The sequence below is a fragment of the Hippocampus comes genome, unplaced genomic scaffold (genome assembly GCF_001891065.2).
Source record: "Hippocampus comes isolate QL1 unplaced genomic scaffold, H_comes_QL1_v1.1 scaffold72, whole genome shotgun sequence".
Taxonomy (NCBI): domain Eukaryota; kingdom Metazoa; phylum Chordata; class Actinopteri; order Syngnathiformes; family Syngnathidae; genus Hippocampus; species Hippocampus comes.
Window position 1 is genome coordinate 755,582 of NW_017806030.1, and position 21,076 is coordinate 776,657.

The window sequence follows — 21,076 nt, forward strand, 5'->3', positions numbered from 1 at the left end:
ACCACTACACCATCAGTAACTTAAACCGAAGCATATTATCTAGAAAAGAAATACTAATTCAAAATACTGGCATGTCCTCATTGTTGCCAATCATTCCACACCAGCTTTCTTCCCCTCAGTATCAACACCCCCCTCCCCCCCCTCCAATGAAATCCAAAAGGCAAACGCTATTACTCCGACCTGGGACTAGCAAACAATAACTTATCTTACTATTTGTTGCTAACCAGTATGGGCAGAGGTAAACCCAACTGAGGAAACATGCTGTGCGACTTATGAGGGCTACTGTTGCCAAATAAGGTGTTCCTTTATTTAAGTATTCTTTGAGGGCTCTAATGGTCTAAATACACAAATGCCATCGGAGTGCTGCCAAGGAGTCTTTTACGAAGAGAAACAAAATATAAAAAGTGCTACAGATGCCTGGAGGAAATTCTGGACTTCAAACACGATGTCACAAAGTGTCACAATGGCAAGCAAGCGTGCTTCCAAGGAAAGACCTTTGTCATATAGTTTAATGAAGCTTTATCAGCACTCACAAACGCTCATTGCGGCATTGTGTAGCGACTTGCGGGTGGCCATCTTGGTAAGAGATGCTAAGAGAAAACAGACAGCACATCAATCAACATCCCAGAGCGCAAGCTTTAAGACGGAACGTTGCTGTGACTGTGCCATTTCTCTGACCTTACCACGCAGTCTGGGTGAAAAACAAAACCTGAAAAATATAGGTCACCTCATATCAAATTTTGTAGGTGTCATGCATGGCTGACTGGGCCTCAGTGGAGCACATGATGGAGGACCTGAGGTGTGGTGCTCGTGCTGGCAAACAAGTTGTGACAGCAAGTCTATGACTTAACTTGGTGAGTCCAGGAAACACAAAAGGGAAATTAAAGCAGCTGGTTGGGAGGTGCGCCACACTTGTTTGTAGGCTATCAGACAAAATCTCAAGGACGAGTTCATCTTTCAAGGACCAACTAATAACGCCCTGGGAAAAAAAAAGGGCAGACTTCCTTTGTTTATCCAGGCATGGCTTCATGATAATTTTTTGTGGGTGGACTCATGACTCCCACGCCTAACCAATTTCATATTGTTAAGTGAAACTGGCTTCAGGGGCTGAAATTTCAAAATATTTCAGAAGACGTTACCAAGTATCATCAAATCATAAAAAGGGTGCTTTGAGCCAAATTGGCATACTTCCTCTGTCTTTTCAACCATGGTTTCATGAGTCTTCTTTCCGAGACTATTCATGATAGATTTGACGACGCAATATGTTGCCAAGCAAGACTGGGAAAAAACACACACACACACACACACACACACACACACACACACACACACACACACACACACACACACACACACACACACACATACATATATTGCATTTTGGAGAATGCTGATCTCCTCAAAATGTCTATTTACGTGACTAAAAATGAAATTAAAACAGCATGGGCACACATAGTGGACATTCTAGGGAAAAAACAACAAAGCCATGCATGTGCACACAGGCACTGAGCCACGCCCACTTTGGTGGGGGTGCCTTTACACATGCTGATCAAATCTCACAACTTGCCTTGAGCAAAATATTTCAGTCCTGCAGGGACAATGTTACAGATAAACTTGTCATCATATGGCAAGGTCATACTATTGTAGCTCAGACTAGGGAACCATAAAAGATTGCCTGTACGACTGAAAAAGGTTTAATGGTCACACCTTAACCCTGGAATAATTATTGCCATTCAGCAGAATTACTGTAAATGAGCTTGTGGATATACAAGGAACGTGAACATGGCTAGGAAGAAATAGGGTGTGGAATTAATGCCCTACTGCTGTTGCCATTGTGAGGTTGCTACCACGGCTTGTGACTTTGGCCCTGTTCACAAGAAACTTATTTTTAAACCTCTTTTTTAGCAAAGCTATCTGTCAAGATGGGTAAGTCAAATTAGGAAATATTACAAGCTATTCTTAAAACAAGTCACAGTGAGATATTTCATAGGCTAGGCCTGCGTGTGACACTGTCATATTGTCACAGAAAGAGCTGAAAGACAAAGATGATGCACAGAATCCAAAAACATGTTTTGTCATTTATTATTTCAGTGTTATTTTAGCAAGAGCCTGATGTCATAGTACAGCACTAGGAATGAGAAAGTTTAGTTTTTATCAATAAATTGTGCTAACCTTCGGAGTGTTAGTGCTGCCATTTCATATTTAAATTATTGTTCCTTATTATTGTTACTATAGTATAGCGTTTTTGGTGTAACAGAGAGCAGTTGTAGTTTTTCTGCTTCAGACCTCCGATGTGCACCATAATTTCAAACAAAGAAAGATGAAGAAAGACATTGAAATTGTTTGTTTATGGATCTCCGATGCTCCAAAATACAACAGTTTCTAAGATGTCAGCTATCTGATTTTCACGTCCAAAGAGGACTAGAGCAAAAGTGTGTTTGTATTTCACCAGAAGGTAAATTACCTCAAGATCATTAGTCTGTAGGCAGATATTGTCAGAAAAAATATCAGTGTGAAAGGATACCACCTGAAAGCTTTGGAGTCATTTTTATCTTTAAACTCAATATCATGGGGTCTTGGGTGCACGAATGACAAAAATGTATTTTGGGTGCTGACAATTTATAATGTGCAAAAATGACTTGGGCTTACTCATTGTATATGTCTTCAGATGTTTACAGATCTACAGTGCCATATTTTGCTTTCTAATTCCTGTAGATGGGAAATAAACTCGAGACAATTAGAAATCTATTCAGAACATGTCATAGGAAAAAGTCAGTGTGAGGCAACCCCTATGTTATCAATTTGGTGGGATTGAGGCAAGCTTGCAGGACATAATAAAAATCATACTACTTGTTGATGTTTACAATTTCAAATTTCTTTTTGTATGCAACTAACATGCAGCACACACAGACACACACACACACACACACACACATTTTCCCAATATCCACTTTACACTGATAGTCATCTTTCTGGTCATATGTTTTCATTTGAGTGTGCTTCAGAGGCCAATCATTTAAAGGGTGAAGCGGGACTGAGTGGGTTTGTTCAAGGTGGTCTTGCATCAACTGGATTAAATATTGATTGGCTTTAGGGCATGGATGGTGGTGGTGGTGGTGGGGGGTGGCGTCATCGCTCAAAATGGACATGATGGGACTCATCACTTCTAAACGTCCCATCGACTGTGCGTGTGTGAGTGTTGTTGTTTACGTGCACTTACGTGATCCGGGTTCCTCTCGTTTCCGGGCAGTGCGGCGCGTAATAAAGACATGCTCGTCCCTGAGTGCGATTCCGGTCAGAAGAGGAAGAATAATGAGCAGACTGTTGTGTGTAGTGTACACACAGGGGCAGACAAGTCACCCTCTAACTGTCAATAACAGCAGACGCAGCGTATTTGGGGGTGGGAGGAAAGGTGGCCTCTCATACAATCTTCATGGTGAAGGTCCTTGAAGGCAGCACAGCAAAGAGTCCAGTGAGCTCCACGCAGCTCCACCAATTCAGCATCATCGAAAAAAACCAAGAAAAACTGTACACGGGGGCCCGACTTTCAACCCCCACTTAATGAGGACTCACTGCCTCTCGGCCCTTCAGCTCCACCGCCGCATTCCGGTGGACAAACGGCGTCACTAACAGGATGATCCCGGAGGTTAAGAAGCAAATGTCCTCAGTAACACCCAACGAGAAACTAGAGCGAAACCGCAGCGGGCTAAGAAGCTAGCTGGCTAACGGGCAAGCCGTTATGTCCCACGCTTTACAAAAGCGTCAATTTAGATTTGGAATTGTCACGATAACACACCCAGAGTCCACATTTCCACTGATGTACCAGGGGGGCCTTGTCATGAAGAAAGCCTCGAGAATAAACCCACCGCTCCGCTTCTGGATGCGGCCAATGGAAAGTAGCCGGTGTCCGGTGGTCATGCGACGACAAAGCAAAAGGCTAATATCTCCTCCGCGGCGTCTTTTGAAATCTTGAAAGAGTAGTTCGGTATCGGTACGTTAGTTTAAGACACTAGAATGAGACCGGTGAACGTCCAGTGTGATGACGGTAAAAGGGGAAGACAGGCTGACTCTCCCTCTTCTCCTCCCTCCTCCGACAATGGCCGCGATGCGTTCAGTGACGCCTCGTAATTAGCGACGATAGGTCTCCCCACGGCGGCGATGCGTTCAATGTCACATCGTAATCGAAACTACACATTTCTCTATCACAAACTGAGTGCTTGTCTTTGTGAATACGGATTCTGTAACAGTTGAGAAACAATACATGGTACGCCAAAATACAGTATATACTTTTCAAATAAGGAGAAGCCAGGTACATTGTTTCCTCATATCATATATGATATCAAATCATATCATATGTCCACTCATCTAAACAATGCATTCTGATTAATATTGCGTTTGTGGAATATTAATTAAGCAACAAAATCCACCTAGCCTTGGGGGAGCCATTTTGCCACTTGCTGTTGACAAAAAAATGACATCACAGCAACAAAGTGGCTCACCTAATGTCCCGGTATGGTCATGTGGGATTCACAAGCTGAGCCCTTGGGCACCGTGATGTAAAATGGCCTTCCACTGAGATGGATAAAAATGGGTGGATTTTCAACAAATGCAACATAAATCAGAATATTGCGTTTAGACTAGTCATGGTGCGTAGTAAATATGACCTTTTAAAGGATGAAGCAAATAAGGAATAAGAGAATTAATAAGAATGGTATCAAAGGAAGGATGAATGGAAGGGAAAATTGACATGAAGGCAAAAGAAGTGGGGAAGGCTGGATGCTGGAAAGTTGGATTAAAGAATTGAAAGGAAGGGAGGGATGAAGGGATGAATAACAAGTGTTTTCCCTAAAACTGTTTACTGAAATTATGGTTATACTACTGTGTTGGTGTGCCTACTTAAAAAAAAAGATTAATGACGACCCTACGTTTAACTATCACACGTAACAGCATGGAAATTTTATCTAGACTAGTCAAATTCTAAAGTAATTGCTATTTGAGCCATTCAACGCATCAATCCATTTAAATGTATATTTGTATGAATAGTGTTGAGAATCTAATCAGATTTTACAAAGTGTTTTACCTGGACTGATCTGGATCTTATGGACCGAACCCAAGGCCTCATCCTTCACTCGCTGCCTCTTGATTATTACTCCTCAATCTAAAAACTAAATACAAGTCAAATAAACAGAAGAAGTAAATGAAAGTCAAATAAACAGCAGCACTCAAAAGCAGCGCTGTCATCTGTCAGAGCAGCTCACAAAGTGGACAGCAGAAAGCTCACTGCTCTGACAGTGGAGATCGATACTGGAAAGAACATCCATATTTCCATGAAGCAGCAGAATTGTCCGGTCAGAGGTGGATAAAGCAATTAGAGGGCAAAAAAATAGTGGATGTGGAATTATCAATACATCCAACAGGATATGGGAGGCATGTGGGCAGCTCGGACAAAGGGCATGAAAATAATAAAAAAAATGTAACAATTAAACAAAGGGCATGAAAATAATAATAAAAACAAAAATGTAAAAATGAAATAATTTTTTTTTTTTAAATGAACTGACATTTAAGATAAAAATCCCACTTTTCACATGGTCAGACCACACTTAGTGCACCTACAAGTATATGCACCCCCCCACCCACACACACACACACAGACACACATCTCTAGAAGTTCCCCATGTCGTAGCTTCCGGAGTAAGTTGAGACGGTGGTGAACCTTCATCAGCATACAAAAGTATTTGGGCTTCAAATTATATGGTACAATTTTATTTTCAGAATTTTACACCTTTTGTACTGGAACGGAGATGCCTTCATCCACTAAAATGCAAGACATATTATTTTAATAACATTCCTTTTTGCACTTATTTAAGTGAGAACATTTCTTCCAGATTTTTTGGGAGATCTGCAAGCTATGACTCACATGGCCCAGAGGGTCCCAAGCAAGGTTACCGGTAGTTTCGTTAATGTAAAAACAAAGTCTAAAATTGACAAAAAACATTTTTGGGAAAGAAAAAATAATAATAAAGATGCTTTTAAAAAATCTAGCTGAAACTAAATCTTATGTTTTAAAAGTATATTTATTGTGAAAATGTCCATCATTTTCATCTTTGTCAATTAATACCACACATGAGCGTTCGAGGTTCATTTTAAATGTATTTATTTTGGTATTGCTGCAGAACAGAAGAGTTGTTTGAGAATTGTAGTTTACTTTATCATACAATTCTTTGTGATTTTTTTGATCTAGCATTGGACAAATAGCATAATCCATATATTTAAAATACAGAACTTTAATACTGAAACTAAGAAAAACGAAACTAAAACAAAGCAGTCGTGAAAAAAATAAAACACTCAAAACTTGCTCTCAAAATAAATTAAAACTGAACTTAAAAAACAAATGTCAAAACTAAATAAACTAAAACTATTATATACCTTGGTCGTGGGACCCCAGGTTGATGACCTTTGCCATAAAGTTTTTGATCTCAACTAAGGACTTTTCCAATCGTACCAGTGAGCATCACAAAGGCTGTGAGGTATTTCACTATTTTACTGTGAAAACAACAACCAAAGCGTGCATCCCTTCAATGCAAGCCACCATTCAACCATTAAGTTCAGTTCAACCATTCAAGCACTCAGTAGTAGAGGCACTTGTGGTGCTTGAGGTTCCTCCTGTAGCCGAAGCTCTTGCCACAACGGTCGCATATGAACTTCTTGTGGCCCGTGTGGACCTGCTGGTGGGCCTTCAGGCTGTTGCTCTGGTTGAATCTGCGACCGCACACATCGCAGATATATGGCTTTTCGCCCGTGTGGACACGGTGGTGGCGGGTCAAGTTGCCCATGTTGCTGAAGCGCTTGTCGCATGTGTTGCAGGCGAACGGCTTTTCGCCCGTGTGCAATGCCTAGAAAGCACAAGAAAAAAGCTCAATTTTACCCGGGAAGAATTCACCTTTGGTGAAGTACCATGTTGTGCCTGTAAATCAGGGGTGCCCAACTTTTAACCCAAGGTCTACTTTCGGAGCAACCAACCTCCGCGATCGCCCCGTTACCGCACGTGTCCACATACACATATCTAAGACTTTAACAGAAAGTCTCAAATTTAAAACCTTCTCAGCAATTTTGTTAATTCTGGACTTTTTGAGAGTGTTTTTTTAACAAACTTAAAAAAAAAGGGTACCTTGTGTGTCTTGAGGCTGCTTTTTTGGGAGAAGGTGCGAAGACAGATGTCGCAGGAGAAGGGCTTGATTCCGATGTGTACCTTGAAGTGGATCTTCATGTAGCTTGCTGACTTGAATGTCTTCCCGCATATGGTGCAGCAATGCTCACCACCCGCCACATGGTGGTGCTGCTGGTGCGAGCGCAACTCCGCCGCCGTTGTCAGCCTCTGGTTGCACAGCATGCAGATGCATGGCAAGGAGTCGGCGTGCGTTTGCAAGTGGCCGCGCATCATCTCCACGCAGTCCGCCGTGGCGCCGCAAACCACGCATACCAGCGCGGAGGCATCGGTGTGTGTCTCCAGTGTGCTCTTCTGGATGAAGGTCTTCCCACAGCTTATGCAGCCAAATGGCCGCTCCCCCGTGTGGATCCTCTGATGGCTCTTGAGTGTATCAGCCTGGTTGAAGCTCTTCCCACATGTGTCGCAGCTGAAGGGCTTCTCGCCCGTGTGGATGCGCAGGTGGCGCCGCAGATTGCCAAGGACGCTGAAGGTCTTCTTGCAAAACTGGCAGCGGTTGATGCGCTCGCGGCGGACGACATGCAAGCGCTGGTGCAACTTGAGGCCGTGCGCTTGGTAGAAGCTCTTATCGCACTGCGTGCACTTAAAGGGTCGTTCGTCATTGTGCGTTCGCAGGTGGTCCAGCAGGATCTGCTTGAGTGTGAAGCCCTTACCACACACGTCGCACATGTGAGCACGCTCGCCTGGAAAAACGCCAACAAGAAAATGTCAAACAGAGGCTGTGTTTTGTTGAGTCGCTTGTCACTACATAGAAGGGGTGGGCAATCTTTTTTGTTCAAGTGCCACATTTGATTATTGAAACAGACAGAAAAGCCAAGCCATTTGGAGATAACTTTTTACAGCAAGTTTGATGTAAGTCATAATTTTTTTAGGACCTTTTTCAGTCCGGCTTGATAACATATAAGGCCTTCGTAACGTCCATGTAAAACAATAAGGTGAGCACTGACCCGTGTGCTGCCGCATGTGCACGTTGAGGCTACGCCGCAGGGCAAAAGTGCGTCCGCAGAGTGAACATGAAAAGTTCTTGTCACGCTGGCGCGCTGCCTGACGGGCTCTGGGCTGCCGGTTGCTCGAGTTCCTGCCGCTCTGTTTGCCGGCTTGGAGACCATGTTTGGTGCCGTCCACGTGGCCGGTGTCATTGGCGTCTTCCTGCTCCTGCCCCATGAAAGAAGCGTCACAATAATGTTTTCTTTTCTTGGATTCCTTTTTTGGATGAATTCCATAAGTAATTATGTTAATCACGACACCTGAGTAGTGTTACAAAATTCATTTGACCAATAAGTGAACGACTTACTCCACTATATAAAAGTCTCAGACCAAGCACCGGTAAGTTACATTGGATGATTTCCTGCAGCACAGCAGATGGGGAAAGTGTACTAATAGCTTAGATATTATTAGTTAAATACAAATAAGAGTACAATAAATGTCATGATTGGTGTGATACTATTATCCTGACCTGATGGTCTGGATCATCATGATCCTTGGGGTCCAAGTTGCCTCCATGCTGGGCGGACCCACACGACGTCTGCTGAACGAAGGTGTCCTGCGTCAATGTTGGATTTACGTTGTCCTGTTTAACAGACATATTAACAATAATAATGTTTGCTTTTGATCCACACTGTCAGCTACATGACTGCACTGTGCTGGGTGACGTTCTGGCATTTTGTTCAAATTTAGTAACTTTTGGAACCCTTTAAGGTAATTTTGATCAATTTATTTTATTTTTTTTTAATATAACCTTGTCAGTGCAATTTAAGATCACTCTGATCAAGTGTGCTGGGTGACGTTCTGGCATTTTGTTCAAATTTAGTAACTTTTGGAACCCTTTAAGGTCATTTTGATCAAAAAAAAATTTTATTTATTTTTTATGTAGCCTTGTCAGTGCAATTTAAGATCACTCTGATCAAGTGCAAGACTTTCCAATCTTTTGGATCAAATTTGATGAGAATTTTGGTCGCTTTTTTTTTGTGACAGCTGATATAATTCAACAGGTTGTGGATCCTATTACTTTAAATACTTTTAAGGACATGGTCAAATTCAAGTCTTGATCGGACTATTTTCATCATTCCAAAAAACAAGGCTTTTAGGATCACATTGATTAAATTTTAGGATATTTTTAAGAACATTGATACAGACAAAGACTGATTGATTTATATTAGATTAAATGTAACAATTAATAGGACACTTTGAGACCAATGATACAAAATTTCAAGACATTTTATCAAAATGTAAGACTTTATGGAGGTCGCTTTTTTTTTGTGACAGCTGATATAATTCAACAGGTTGTGGATCCTATTACTTTAAATACTTTTAAGGACATGGTCTGGTAGCTTTTTTTGTGACAGCTGATATAATTCAACAGGTTGCGGATCCTATTACTTTAAATACTTTTAAGGACATGGTCAAATTCAAGTCTTGATCGGACTATTTTCATCATTCCAAAAAACAAGGCTTTTAGGATCACGATTAAATTTTAGGATATTTTTAAGAACATTAATACAGATAAAGACTGATTGATTTATATTAGATTAAATATAACAATTTATAGGACCCTTTGAGACCAGTGATCCAAAAATTCAAGACATTTTATCAAAATGTAAGACTTTATGGAAGGATCATTTGTACCTTGGTAGGTGTCTGCATTTTACTGGGTGAAATTCCAAATAACTTTTTAAAGGTGCAATTATTAAGGTTACTATTAAGCTGAAACTGCTCTGTGAGGTTGGGACATTAATCGAGTCCAGAAAACATAAGGCAATTTCAACATTATTGAGATGGTTCAGAGTACCTTGTAAATTAGGTTCATGGTGGTCGAATTCTTGACATTCCCAGACAGAGCTGCAGATACAAATCATGTCAATGTCACAAACAAGCCTGTTAATGTTTTTGGAGCCATACCGTACAGCAACGTTTACACTGTATTACAGTTTACTGGAAGAACACCATGGATGATACATCACAAAGTTGACATGGCTAACGTAAATGGATATGATATTGACAATGATGAAGAATTGGAAGTCACCTGAACTGTCTGTGTCTACTTCTGCAACTTCTCCATCCACTTCCTGTTCTTGCACCTTCTCTTTCTCTTCCACGGTGTGGGCGCTTGTCAGCACCATACCCAGCGCTGTTTCCGCCAATTCCAGCCTCTTCTTCAGTTCCTCCAACTGTGCCTCGCCTTGCATCACCTGTACACAGGCCATACATAATGTTATTCAAGGTCGTTCAAATTTTTCAGATTCATGATCCTTGATACACAAAATGGCATTTGTAGGGGAATCAGAAGATGAGAGGCAAGGAGAAACTATCCAGTGAAATGCAGTCTAATTCACACTCCTTTTATTCCATGTAGGCAAGTTCCTGAATTGTGAAAGCAACTTGAATGCAACTGCGTTGGGTTGTGTGACGTACTTGCAAGTGCAGCAGAGATGAACATTCGTGGAAAAGCTGGCAGATGTTGTTGGCCGCCTCTTGAGCCAGTGACGTCATGAAGGTGTTGGCATGATGAACCACCTGATGGGAGACAATACAACATATTTATTTATCTAATGGTTTTCACATGGGATTGGTGAATAAAATACATGGAGGACTAAAAGAAGGCATCCACTTAAAAAGAAAAACGTTCATTATATTGCATGTGTATTTCCCCTATCCTTACTTCATACCACTTTTTTGACTTTCTTTCTTTGTTCCTATATCATTCCCTCGGGAAACCTATAAGACCAAATAACCTATTTAAGACTTTTTAGGACCTTTGAAGACGTTTTTTTGTGCTATCCATTCTAGGACCTTTTAAACAAACATTAAATTCGTTGGTATGAGTCTATTCGTGAGTTTAAAGCAGATGCTACAATGGCTAGCGAGCAAGCTACAGTATTCTATTTCTATGATCACCCAGGAAGGAGGGGCGGGATGTCAGCAAACAAACGTCCATAACAACAAATCCGGCACATTAATGAAATAAGCAATGAATTGTACTTTATCTATCGTTGAAAGTGGAGTGCGGTCGTCCTCGCCCGGCAACATTGCTTGGGTCGTGTCGCAGTCAACGACAACTTTGCTCATTTCCATCACAGCCTTGTTCGCCATTTGTTCCAAAATGGATGTCGCTCGCGCCTCAAAATCCCCCATATGACGTCTTGACGTACAGACGACGAGCAAAACAGACAATTTACCAGAAACAAATATCAAAACGGTAAGACCATTAAATTTTATGCACGGGTAAATGCGCTTTACTCACACCCGGAAGTGACGTTGTCCTCAGTGGTTGTTTCAAAATACGGGATTTTTTTCAATCGTTTATTTTTATAATTTTCTATTCTTCCATTTTCTAATTTGCTTATCCTCACAAGGGTCGCAGGATTTTTTTTCAATCGTTTATTTTTATACTTTTCTATTCTTCCATTTTCTAATTTCCTTGTCCTCACAAGGGTCGAGGGCGTGCTCGAGCCTATCCCAGCTGTCTTCGGGAAATAGGCGGGCTACACCCTGAACTGAACACAGACGAACAACCATTCGCTCTCACAATCACACCGAGGGACAAAATAAAGTGTTCCATTAACACCTGCCTGCTACACCCTGAACTGAACACAGACGAACCATTCGCGCTCACAATCACACCTAGGGACAAAATAAAGTGTTCCATTAACACCTGCCTGCCTGGCAGCATGTTTTTGGGGGGAATGTGGGAGGAAACCGCAGTAACCGGAGAAAACATGCCACCTCACACGGGAAGGCCGGAGCCGGAATCGAACCCTACACCTCTGCACTGCGAGGCCGACGTGACAACTATTTTCACCGTGGTGCTCAGTAAAAACGTCACAGTACTATGATACGATGATATTGATGCTCTTGTTTCAATGTAAAGATTTATTTTGTGAGTGGCATTAGTTATTCTGATGTATAAATGGAAAAAGATGGAAACACGTGTTACCTTCTGCCATCAGTAGACGATCATTTAATTGCTGACCCCATTTACTAAAAACAATGTTTATTATGTTTAAAATATGGTGACAGGCAAAACTGTGAAATACTCTCATAGAGATGACAGAAGGAGCTACCTGTATTCTTCATGGTCAACTAAAAAGGCCCAGATTTCACACAGTACTCAGTCACAAAATGCTGGTTCAGTGGATTTTGTAAAATCATACAGTACTCAACTGCGCCTTTTTAACTAATCTTTAGATAATTGAATATAGCCTACCACTAGTTAAAACAAATACAAAAAAGTCGTTACAGAATGAGTGCTCTTTCAATTGCTTTATTAAACCAAGAGTAATAAAATACAGTACAGTACAGTAATCAATAAAACATTCGCAGGACACCTGCTGGTAGCCTCAACTTACACTGTCACAGTAGACCACAGTGGTTAATGCTAGAGCCGAGAAATCGCTGGCCAGTAGTTTGTACTCATATTTGTGTTCACTGTCACGTCAGTTCGCCGAGCAGACCCACCTTATAAAGGTGTACAAACATTCAGTCATAATTACGAAGCTGTGGTGGAACAGGCATGTCCAGCTGCGGTCCTCACGGGCCACCTTCCTGTTTTCCATCGCTCCTTGCTGCAACACACCTGATTCCAAGGATCAGCAAGCTCTGAAGAAGCATGAGAACGATCCTGGAGCATGTCCCTGGTGTCTTCAGGCCGTACACCCTGAACTGGTTGCCACCCAATCACAGGGCACACAAAGTCAAACCACCATTTGCGCTCATAATCACACATACGGACAATTTAGAGAGCATTCAATCAACCTATCAGGTATGTTTTTGGAATGTGGAAGAAAAACGGAGAACCTGTAGAAAACCCACACAGGTACAGGGAGAACATGCAAACTCCTCACAGTAAGGCCAGGGCCGGAATCAAACCCCAGACTTCTGCACTGTGAGGTGGACGTGCTAACCAGCGGACCAACATGGCTACTATTGATACATTTGTGAGTAAATTTAGACATGGTCTTTATGAGATCAGTGTATATATAGTTTTGTGGTTTGGTGATGTGCCATGAGATTTTTCGAATGTAAAATGGGCTCGATAAGGGGTGAGTAACACTAGTGTAACACAACTGCATTGATATTTTGCACATTACTGCCATCTATAGTTCAAGGTGCGTCTTTGAAATGACCAGGAGGTGAAACATTGAAAATTGAAGGAGTACGTATTGTAGAATTTTTCACACATGTTGATTCAATAAATCATCAGAATTAGGTCTCAACTTTGTGGACTTCAGTCATGCCAGGCGGCATTACAAAGCTTGTGCAGTATTTCAGTATTTTAGCTTCAGAAAGTAACCAAACAAGGACTTCCTCCTGTGCAAACTGCCATTTACCCAGTGAGTTAAAGGTAAACTATTCAAGTAGAGAGCATTAGAAACACTTGTGGTTCTTGAGGTTCCTCTTGTCGCTGTAGGTTTTGCCGCAGCGGTCACACATGAACTTCTGGCCGGTGTGGACCAGCTGGTGGGCTTTGAGACTGTTGCTCTGGCTGAAGCGGCGGCCGCACACGTCACAGATATACGGCTTCTCGCCCGTGTGGATGCGGCGATGCCGAATCAGGTTGGGGCCATGATTGAAGCGTTTGTCACACAGGTCGCAGGCATATGACTTCTCACCCGTGTATTCTCCCTGAAGAGGTGGGGAAAAAAAGCTTAAATTCAGCAGGGAATATGAGACTTTTGGGCCAAGGAAGGATTTAACCTGACATGCATTGCACCTCCCCTGGATGTAATTTGACAGACTGACACACAGTTAAAGCACCTTCGCCTAATGTATTGGTAGGAGAATTGAAACAACAACGAAACCACCTTCCACTAGTAAAACTCTCTATAACTCCCAGTGGGCTTAGCAAAAAAAAAAAAAAAATTTTTTTTTTTTTAATTGTCTGAGACCTTTACCATTTTAATGACCTTTCTCACTATTATTATTAATTTTTTACCTTCTCAACTGTGTGGATGCGCTGGTGGCGGGTCAGCATGCTCAAATTGCTGAAAAACTTGCCGCAAATGTCGCAGCAGAACTGTTTGTCACCAACGTGCACTTCCTGGAGAAGAGGACAAAAATGTATTATGTACAAGTCCTGCATCGTGGTGGACATTTTAAAGCCACTGATCCTATTTTGAATTTTGATACTTTTTGTTTTGAATTTTTTGCACTTACATCTCAGTTGAAAGTTTTGGAAACAGCACTTACAAGTAAATCCAAATGCAGATAAAATTCTTACACTAACACCCGTTTATATTTGCATAAAAGAAGCTGAGAAGAAACAGTTGGCAAATCCAAAACAGAAAAAAAGTTAATTTAGAAATCCCCAGCAACATAGTCTTTTCTCATATTTTTAAGACATAATCAGGATCTGCTACCATATCTCCAAATTTGTGGTGTTATTATTTTTTCGTTCAAACTGAATCCATTCTCCCATGTTGATTCAAACTTCATTTTTGTAACCTTTGAATGACCAGCTTGATCAATTTTTTTTCAAGACCTTTACATAACAGTTAAGACTTTTTGGGACCTTCTCAAGGTGTGAAATTTTCCTTCCTGACAGTCGGCCATTCATGAAGACTAATTCCTGAACCCTGCGCAGAGTTCAGTTGGTTTTGGCTGTGTCGCCAGATGCAGCAGGCCGAAGACTTTTAATGACATTTGAAAAACACTTTGGTAAAAGAGAAAATTTTTTTTACCCAATTTTTTTTTTTTTTAACTTATTGTCAAGAAAAAAAAATACCTGGTGCAACTTGAGCCTGCAGTGCAGGGCAAAGCTACGGTGGCAGATGTCGCAAGAGAAGGGCTTGACTCCGCTGTGCAACTTAATGTGTATCTTCAGGTAGCTGGCTGACTTGAATCTCTTGTTGCAGAAGGGGCAGCCGTGCGCACGGGCGGCCGTGTTGTGGTGGTGCTGGTGTGAACACAAAACGGGCACCGTGGCCAGTGGGTCTCCGCACAAGATGCAGATGCACGGCATGGCGTCGGCGTGCGTTTGTAGGTGGTTGCGCATTCCGTCTGCACAGGCCGCCGTCGCGCCGCACACCACGCACGCCAGGGAGGCGGCGTTGGTGTGCAACTTTAAGGCTGACTTCTGGATGAAGGTCTTCCCGCAGGTGTCACATTTGAATGGCCGCTCCCCCGTGTGGATCCTCTGGTGAATCTTGAGGGAGTCGCCCTGGTTGAAGCTCTTCCCGCAGATTTCGCAGCAGAAAGGCTTCTCGCCCGTGTGGATGCGCAGGTGGCGCTGCAGGTTGCATTGGAGACTGAAGATCTTGTCGCAGATGCGGCAGCGGTGCTCGCCTGTACGCGCGCGGCGGGAGACGTGCAAGCGCTTGTGCATTTTCAGGCCATTTGCTCGGTAGAAGCTCTTGGCGCACAGCGTGCACTTGAAGGGTCGCTCCTCGTTGTGACTTCGTTGGTGGCTCAGCAGGATCTGCTTGAGCGTGAAGCCCTTACCACACTTGTCGCAGGTGTGAGAATGTTTGCCTGCGGAAAGCACAACAACAGGGAGTTGTCCCAAGAGTTATACAAACTGGGGCCGTGGTACCCACCCTTGTTCCGCCAAGGACCAGTTCATTGCACAACAAATTTTCATTGACAATAATGGGTGGAGGATGCTGATGTATATTTTCCTAAACTAACCACTAAGTGTGGTTGGTGGTGCCAACTGCAAGATTTTTGGGACCTTTTGGAGACTGCTTTAATCAAATGAAAACTTTTTAGAACATTAGTGCGACTATTATTTTAAAATTAAAGCTTTTTTTGGAACAGTTTACATGCAATTTTAATCACATTTATGAGTTAATAGGACCATCTGGGACAATTTTGATTAAAATCTTTAAGGACTTTTTAATGACTACTTGGATCGAACAATTTCTGTGATTTTCTTTCAAATCAGATGGATAAAATGGAAGACTTCATGAAAACACATCTACAACATAATACTGACCCGTCTGTTGACCCGTGTGCTTCCGCATGTGTGTGTTGAGGCTGCGTTTGAGGGGGAAGCTGCTTCCGCACAGTGAGCACACAAAGTTCTTGTGCGGGTTGTGCGCTGCCTGGTGCACTCTGAGCTGCTTGTCAGCTGGGACTCTGATTTCAGCTTGGTCCATGTGGCTGGCATCGATGTCATCATCTTCTGGCTTCAGCCCAGAGAAAGAACAGTCAGTAGTCAGGACAAAAATTGTTTTGTAATACACTTTAAAGCAAAAGAAAATCTGATTATTAATGGATGGAATATTCTATTCTAAAACTATTCGATAGCGACAACCCAAGCACTCAATAGAACCGGAAACCGGAAAAGAATTGCATGATGTACATCAGCCAGGAGGCGTGGCCTATCCACCTTAATCCCGAGGGCACTGAAGGACTATTAAGCACCGGTAAGTGTGCGACTTCCGCTAAGGGAAGTTTCATGGGGCGGTTCATTTGATTGTTTGTTTGACCCCCCTGACTAAGCAATCATTAGGCCCCATTGCATTGAAAAATGTCTTCCACAGCTTGGAACTTGTTGTGCTGTAGGCGGTTGAAGTTGACATATGTAGAGATGTTCACATAAACTTTTAAGCTTGATTGCAGTTTTATGACAGTGAGCGACATGAAGCTTATTTACATTAAGCGGTATTCCAATTTTGACACCGTTTTACAGTCTCCTCTTACACCGGAGTGAAAGGTCATACCGTTACTAATTTTATATAGAACCATAACATGACCTAAGCCTAATGTGCAATGTGAAATTAGGAAAGAAAAATGCTGATTGTATGAAAAAGAAAACAAATTATTCATTCATTATATTTTCTTATTTTTGTTGTTTAATACAACCCTTGCTTCAGGTTCCTGGCATTAATCTGCAAAAAAATTGCTCCACAATTCGACAGTTGCTCCTGAAATGGAGTCACTCATTAGCAAAACTGCCCTGCAAAGAAAACAAGTTATTTTCAAGCCTTCTATGTCAATAATAAATGAGAGAAAAGTAAATGAAATGGTTCATCTGATATGAGTCCAAACCTGGTCATTATGGTCATCAGGGTCTGTGTTATTTTCCTGCTGGCTGGAATCACACAACGTCTCGTTAACAATGCTGTCCTGTGTCGGTGCTGCAAGCATGTTGTCCTGACAGACAAACATACAAAATAATGAGCTCCAAAATGTAGGTATGCATAGCAATGCCCTGAGTGACATCCCAATTATTATATTTATAAAGGCGCAATTATTAAGCTGAGTGGTTGATGTTAAGATCAAACTGCTCTGTGATGTTGGGGCAGTAATCGAGCACCGAAAAAAATATGCCAGAGGTGTCAGGGAGTCTGGAGTACCTTGGAAGTTAGGTCAATGATGGGCGTCTTTTCAACCTCACCAGACATAGCTGCAAACGCAAATCATGCCAAGAAGTCAGTAACAAGCTGATCAGTGGTTTGGAAGACATTTTGTACTGCACCTCCTACACTGTATTAATATTGGAAGAGAATCATACACAGCGAACCTTCATTTGTGTGTGTGCGTGTCTGTGTGTGTGTGCGTGGTTTTCTCCTAGCTATGGACTCCGACACCTCATCAAAATGATTATTACTCGATCTTAGCACTGCCTTTGATACATACTGTAAGAATGCCTCAGAACGTGTGTTGGTACTTCAGGCTCAGCTCTTTCCTGGTTTAGTTCTTACCTCTCAGAAAGAACGCACCGTGTATTTATGGTAATATGACTTCTGAGTTTTGTAATGTTACATGTGGAGTACCACAGGGATCGGCACTTGGCCCTCTCTCGTTCAGCACTGACATGCTTCCGTTCGGTGGCATCATACATACATAGAACACTAGTTTTCACTGTTATGCTGATGACACCCAACTATATATCCCATGAGAAATAACTATGCCGCGCAGTTGCTGTAATCTCGAGGCGTGCCTTGCTGAGATTAAACAATGGATGACTTTTAATTTTTTGATCCTTAACCCCGATAAAACCGAGATGATGATTATTGGCCCTGCTCAGCATCGGCACCTTTTCAGAACACTACTCTTAGCCTCAATAAATGTACTTTTACCCAAAGTGATTCAGCGAAAAATCTCAGTGTTATATTTGATTCAACGCTATCTTTTCAAATGCACATTAAGAGTATAGAACTGCATTTTTTTTTTTAATTCACCTTCGCAATACCACTAAGATACATCCCATTTTATCTCCTGGTGACGCAGAAATCATAATTCACGCGTTTGTTATGTCTCGTCTTGATTATTGAAACGTATTGCTCTCTGGTTTTCCCATGTCCAGTGTTAAAAGCTTGCTGTTAGTACAAAATGCTGCAGCTAGAGTCCTGACGAGGACGTTAGATCACATGACCCCGATACTGGGCCAACTTGCATTGGCTTCCAATCCATTTCAGAGGTGATTTCAAGGTTTGAATCACCGAACCATGATAAAATAGGGGTTCACTGTACAATATGATAAACGATCTTGATGTTGATGACGAACTGACGGACACCTGAGCTCTGCGGTTCCACTTCCGATGCGCCCACTCCTCCGACGTGCTCTTGCACCTGCTGTTCCACTACCACGGCATAAGCGCTTTGCAACACCATACTCAGGGATGTTTGCGCCACCTCCAGCCTCGTCCTCAGGTCCTCCAGCTGCGCCTCCCCCTGCGTCACCTGGGCACAGAACAGGAGTCTTATTCATATTTATTTAAATTATTCATATTCCAGATCAGTCTTGCACAAAATGGCTTCTGGGAAAGAATGAGAAAATTAGGCTTAAAGAAGGACTGAAAGAAAATAATGCTGTCAAGTGTAAATACAATCTTTCCTCATACTTTTCAAGTTACATAACTCATTGACCACTTCAAGAGAATGTGCGCAAAATGTCCCATAATGTTAAATAATTACCATGAAAAACAAAATCAGACTTGGTTAGATTTGAAATGTTAACATCTGACCAGACCGGCATTACACCTTGAATGTTGCACACCACACAACAACCCACCCAACCACAGAAGGGGGGAGGACACTTCATTTTAAAAAAGCAAATATTCAGACTTTTTTTTTTTTGCACCCAAAAACTGTACATACTCAATCAACATTAGGACTTTAATCACATTCACCACTGTATGTGAATCCCTGCATAAATTTTGTGAATTTGAATTACGAAAGGGACGTACCTGCACCTGCAGCAGCGCAGTACATTCATGGAAAAGTTGGCAGATGTTGTTGACCGCCTCTTGAGCCAGCAATGTCATGAAGGTGTTGGCTAGATGGATCACCTGATGGAAACAATAGATAGAAATATACATGTTCAACCTACCATGCCACGTCAGTTCTACAGCTCAAATTACCATTTTTGAAAGCGCATACCCGTGCTCATATCTTGAGTAACAAAAAAGTAAATTAGCTCATCCCTCAATGATCATGTTAACCAAGTATGAATTTCAACAATTTCCATCAATTTTCTATAAACCTAATCCTCAACAGGGTTGCAGGTGTGCTGGCGCCTATTCCATCTGACTTGGGGCAGTAAGTGGAGGCTCATATAGACAAACACCCATTCACATCGAGGGATGATTTTGAGTCTCCAATGAATCTACCAAGCATGCTGGAATGTGGAAGGAAACCAGAGTGCCCAGAGAAAACCCACATAAGGATGGGGATTTGAACCTCAACCTCAGAACTGTGAGACTGACATGCCTGTCTCAATTTCCACCACTTCGAATTTTGAATCTACTTTCCTAATTTAATTATAAACTATGGGTGGTGTTCCGCCTTCCTTGCAAGCAATTTACGGTAAATTACTTGCAATAAAATGTGTTACGTGTGGTAAATTATTTACCACACGTAACACATTTTATTTCGGCTTTACGTGTCATACATTTAAGCTACAGTTGTATAGAAGAAGGCGAATATATCATTAAAGCCATTTATGTTCTCTCTGTCGCCTGGCTTTGGTCAAATGACATGGGTTTGTACCGTTTGTTTACTTAGTAATGGCGCAAGCAGTTTCAGACACTCGGATGTACGGGTGCCGCCATGGCGAAGTGTTGATGACTATATTGTCCATTTGTGCTCTTATTTTTGTCAAATAAAGATCGGTCATCAACCCATTTAAAAAGAAGACAATCAGAATCAGGAGGTTATAGAAGCAGCTCTTGAGCCAGGCCTGCAAGCGGCTGACGAGCGTCACACTCATGTCGTGCAAACTAATCTGTTTGATTACATTTTTAACAATTTTAAGACTATGTAGTGACTTTTCTTCGATTGGTCGATCACATGTCACTGTATATAGACACACAACCACGAGATTGTCCGGTGTTAATCGAAACACAAGCTAGCAAAACGTGGCTTTTTGATACAAATTACGCACTGTTATTGATTTTAGCCGCAAAATACATTCGAGACCGTTTATTTTTTTGGCAAAAATTCGGATGCTGAAGTGGCTAGCGAGCTTGCGCTTCTATTCCTACGAACAGGCGGAAAGGCGCAATAAGAAAGAAGTCATAAAATGTACCTTGTCCTGAGTTGAAACGAGAACGTGGTCTTCCTCGCTCCAAAATACTTCTTGAGTCATGTCGGAGGAAAAGACAACTTTGCACATTTCCATCACAGCTTTGTTCGCCATATCCTCCAAAATGGATGTGGCTCGCGCCTCAAAGTCCCCCATTTGACACGGTCTTGAAGCGGACTCGAATCCACATGGAGCAAAGACTACTTCGGTATACGACTACTACGGTCAGGATAGCTTCCACTCGCAAAATTGAAGTCAAACCAGCCGCCACAGCGATTGTGAATACTGTACATTACGGTAATCTGCCGCCAGCGAGCGGCGTTGGCCACCTTCAAAATAATAGCGCTGCAACTACAGTACATGTAATGCATGCACGTCAGTGG

General features: G+C 42.0%; 3 protein-coding genes across 8 annotated transcripts in view; all 3 read right to left on the reverse strand.

The window, feature by feature from the left end:
• mark4b (MAP/microtubule affinity-regulating kinase 4b) overlaps positions 1-4,114 on the reverse strand; it is a 30,234-nt gene extending 26,120 nt beyond the window's left edge. For 2 of the 4 annotated variants that reach the window (XM_019892772.1, XM_019892775.1), the window contains exon 1: positions 3,221-4,114. In XM_019892772.1, the coding sequence (XP_019748331.1) occupies positions 3,221-3,271 (51 nt within the window). In that variant the 5' untranslated portion in view covers positions 3,272-4,114. The remainder of the gene's footprint in view (positions 1-3,220) is intronic. The other 2 variants (XM_019892774.1, XM_019892776.1) reach the window with 1 other exon arrangement.
• Positions 4,115-6,211: 2,097 nt separating this feature from the next.
• On the reverse strand, positions 6,212-11,499 carry LOC109529387 (oocyte zinc finger protein XlCOF6-like). 2 transcript variants are annotated; one of them, XM_019892748.1, is made up of 8 exons: positions 11,468-11,499; positions 10,637-10,738; positions 10,248-10,413; positions 10,014-10,063; positions 8,682-8,795; positions 8,173-8,380; positions 7,169-7,908; positions 6,212-6,893 (listed from the first exon to the last, which is right to left on the reverse strand). In XM_019892748.1, exons 2-8 carry the CDS (start codon positions 10,712-10,714, stop codon positions 6,627-6,629), a joined length of 1,623 nt encoding a protein of 540 aa, XP_019748307.1. In that variant the 5' UTR covers positions 10,715-10,738; positions 11,468-11,499; the 3' UTR covers positions 6,212-6,626. The 2 variants fall into 2 exon arrangements, with proteins under 2 accessions (XP_019748307.1, XP_019748306.1); XM_019892747.1 differs by lacking the exon at positions 11,468-11,499 and adding an exon at positions 11,204-11,459.
• Positions 11,500-13,204: 1,705 nt separating this feature from the next.
• On the reverse strand, positions 13,205-20,977 carry LOC109529386 (zinc finger protein 2 homolog). 2 transcript variants are annotated; one of them, XM_019892745.1, is made up of 9 exons: positions 20,697-20,977; positions 19,357-19,458; positions 18,685-18,850; positions 17,521-17,570; positions 17,213-17,317; positions 16,155-16,383; positions 14,946-15,691; positions 14,157-14,261; positions 13,205-13,846 (listed from the first exon to the last, which is right to left on the reverse strand). In XM_019892745.1, exons 1-9 carry the CDS (start codon positions 20,847-20,849, stop codon positions 13,589-13,591), a joined length of 1,914 nt encoding a protein of 637 aa, XP_019748304.1. In that variant the 5' UTR covers positions 20,850-20,977; the 3' UTR covers positions 13,205-13,588. The 2 variants fall into 2 exon arrangements, with proteins under 2 accessions (XP_019748304.1, XP_019748305.1); XM_019892746.1 differs by having other exon boundaries at positions 16,155-16,347; positions 20,697-20,976.
• Positions 20,978-21,076: the final 99 nt, after the last annotated feature.